This window comes from Octopus bimaculoides, chromosome 2 (assembly GCF_001194135.2).
Source record: "Octopus bimaculoides isolate UCB-OBI-ISO-001 chromosome 2, ASM119413v2, whole genome shotgun sequence".
NCBI classification, from domain to species: Eukaryota; Metazoa; Mollusca; class Cephalopoda; order Octopoda; family Octopodidae; genus Octopus; species Octopus bimaculoides.
In genome coordinates, this window is record NC_068982.1 from 64,860,896 (window position 1) to 64,864,380 (window position 3,485).

General features: G+C 37.7%; 1 protein-coding gene across 5 annotated transcripts in view; it reads left to right on the forward strand.

Moving 5' to 3' along the window:
• Nucleotides 1-1,470: 1,470 nt before the first annotated feature.
• Nucleotides 1,471-3,485, forward strand: part of LOC106869829 (PRKC apoptosis WT1 regulator protein) — a 143,409-nt gene continuing 141,394 nt past the window's right edge. The window contains exon 1 of one of the 5 annotated variants that reach the window (XM_014915742.2): nucleotides 1,471-2,486. In XM_014915742.2, coding sequence (XP_014771228.1) covers nucleotides 2,061-2,486 — 426 coding nt within the window. In that variant the 5' untranslated portion in view covers nucleotides 1,471-2,060. The remainder of the gene's footprint in view (nucleotides 2,487-3,485) is intronic. The other 4 variants (XM_014915734.2, XM_014915725.2, XM_052977688.1 and 1 more) reach the window with 4 other exon arrangements.

The following is a 3,485-nucleotide window of genomic DNA, read 5'->3' on the forward strand; positions in this document are numbered from 1 at the left end:
ATATATATATATTTAAAAGAAGAAAATGGAAATTGGGAAGTTAATAATTATTTATTATTAACAGAAAATTGTTCATCTTCACTTACAGCCGTTTCTATTAATACTCAATAAACATTAAATTTAGATTTATGCGACATGAGCATAAGCTCATCAGAGGATAAAAGATGTACTTTTGGATGCTATGTTTGTGAATTCATTTTAGCAGATGTGTGTGTAATCGAATAAGTTGTAGTCAACGAGAAGGAATACGATGAACATTTATTTGTAATCACCACAATTGTTTCTATGCAACCTTAGTCCTCCAGGTCCGCAGGTATTTGGTTATGTAACCGTTTCCCTGCGTTATGAGTTCTTGTGTTTCATCAGGCGATGTATAAATATTGTTTCTGTGTTCCGGAAACTGAAATTTTCGGCTTCAGTAGTATAAAACTACTGTTGGATAGCATTGGGTGAAATCTGAAGGTGGACGAGCTTTATACTGTACTCTACTACGTTCTTAATAGAATATAACCTATGTGTGTGTGTGTGTGTATTGCAGTTAGAAACAAGTATGACATGGAAGTATAACTCCCACTGACCTTGTCTTATACTACACGTTGTATCTCAAAATTTCTAAATTGCATCGATAGGTGAATATGTCTTTGCGATGATGACACATCAAACAGAATGGTCAGATTGAGCTAAGCGTGTATCGGAGTAACCACGAGGGACCTAACAATCCCGATTGAGGAAAAAAAAAAAAGAAAAACCAACAAGATTTTCTTTTTACACGTACATGTTTCGCGTAAAGAATTTTGAACATCGATTCGCACGAGCGCACACACGCACATAAACTCTCTCTCTCTCTGACTTCTTGGTTCTGCTATTTATATTCATCCATTTTCACTTTCTATCCATTGGATGGAAAGGATGGATGGATGAGTGTGCGTAAGCTGTTGCTTCTTTGTCAGAATCGAAAATTTGCCCCAATATCATTTGCTATATTTTGAAGTGGGTGTGGAACCAAAATCAATTCCTAGTTATCAATGAAAACGGCTTCCTTCCTTCTTTTCTTTTCTTTCTCTATCGTTTCGTGAATGAATTGCGTTCGTAGCTGCTAGTTGATAGTGGCAGGCAGCGGTAGCTTAGAGGTGAATGTTTCGTCTTTAAAACAGTGAGTGATTACTTAGGAGAATCGAAGGAAGGTGTTTAGATATACGGGTGTAGTAAGAGAGAGAGAGGGGGGAAAGTGAGAGAGGGGAAAAGAGAAAAGGGGAAAGAGAGAGAGAAGCGAGGAAGAGAAAAAGAAAGACAGGGAGTGAGAGAAAATAGAAGATATATAGCTAAATAGATATATGGCTCAAAACAAAAAGATTGATACATAAAGTAGACGAAGAGTATCGGGCAGAGGGATACATAGATAGATCAATGAAGAGAGGAAGAGTAAATGAATGGATAGGTTGTATGTGACCTGTCGGTATAATGTGTATTTCATGTTAGCAGCAATACCGTATGTGAGAGAGAGAAGGAAAGAGAGAAAGAGAGATTGAGATTTTCATGTTACCTTCCTCTTGCTACTGCCTTCTTCACCTGTTTCTCTATTGTCAGCCTTGCCATCCGAGACAGTGTGTGAGAGAGAGGGAGGGAAAGAGAGAGAGAGGATATACAAAGAGAGACTAGTAGTGACGACACCAGTAAGAGAGATAACAGCAGCCAAGAGTGGAAAGCGAAGCACAGTAATCCGTTTTAAATTCGAGTCGGTCTTGTTAGAAGAGAACTGTCTAGTTGAAGGTTTGCTGACCCTCTCACCCGAAGAAAAACAAAAACTTCAACCGCTGTTCACCATATAAAAGCTGGACTTTATGGTAGAAATTACAGTTATTAAAAAGGAAACAAAACGAAGGAAGGATAACAAATTGTTAATGATTTCTTAGGTGATTGATTATTTACTCGAAACTGGAGGGATAACATTGCGTGCGTGTGTGTGTGTATATATATATATAATACATATATATATATATATATATATATATATACACATTAATTGATTATATATATTTATATATACTCTTTTTACAATCATGGCGTCTAGCTCAGTTAGTCAGGAAAGCTTAGACAGAGAGGACATTGATATTAGCAACCGAAGGTATAAGGTGCGTATGAGTCGGCCAAGGGTCGCAGCCAACAAAGGAGACAAAGAAGGAATCGGTGACCATTCCGTCGACACGCTTAGGGATCAGAATGGAGACCGCACAGACCACTATTCCGGTACGGTCGGTGACGATTTGGAAGGAGTAAATCGTGTCATGGGGTCTCCGGCTACTAGCAGTACAACTACTACCATCGGGGGAGTTGACCATGAATCTCCCACCCGGGCCGCATCATCCAGGGCTAAAGACAAACGCACTCGGCCAAATCATTTACATAAAGGGAAACCGCCAAAGGATAAAAGGAAACTCCGCGAGAAACGTCGGAGCACAGGTGTGGTCCATCTACCTTCTACTGAGGTTGGTATCGGTTTTCTTTCTTCTTTATTATAACCCTTAACCCCCGCCCCCCCCCAAGCAAGACTTCTAAATCAAAAATACTTTCTATCTACGAGATTCACTTTTCAGATTAATTGTCACAGCAACAGTTTCTCGTCTCAGATTTCTCAGCCGAGAAGAAAAGGGGACGGGGGTGAAAACACCTGCAAGATTTTCTTCCTACCTGTTTGTTAATAATTTTACATTTCACATTATTTGATAACCGTTGCTAATGAGATATTTCTTCTCCAATTATTATTATTTTTTTTATTGACATGGAATATTACTGAAGAAAAGAATTAAAGCTTGGAGAAGAAAAAAAAAGACAGCTGTAAATAATTATCAACAATGAAACACGTATACACGTGCGTTTGTGTGTGTATATGTTTGTGTGTGTGTGTGTGTGTTGTTGTGTCGTAAGAATTTACTTCCTATTCACAATTCCGGGTTCAGTCCAACTGCGTGGCACCGTGCAAATGTATTCTACTGTAGCCCTGGACCAACCAATGCCTTGTGAATGGAACTGTAGACAGAAATTGAAAGCCCACAATACAATATATATATATATATATATATATATATATATATTTATTTATTATATAACTTAATGACCATAAACCAACGACTACGTAATACATATATAGACTTTTGACAATCCTTCGATATTGGTACACGACGTCATTCTCCCATACAACATTCTCTCATGACATAAAGAGGCTAGGCTGAAAGAGAGCCAGATACTGTGTCCTTGTCTATCGTTTGACTACCAGTGTTGGTTTGTTTACGTCCCTGTAATTAGTGGTTCGGCAAAAAGAATCCGATAGAATGGGTAGATTTGCTGTTTAATTAAACTCTTCAGTGCGGTGCTCCAGCGTGACCGCAATCTAATGACTGAAACAAATAAAAGATTTTACACACACACACACTATATATATATATATATATATATATATATATATATATATATATATATATATATAT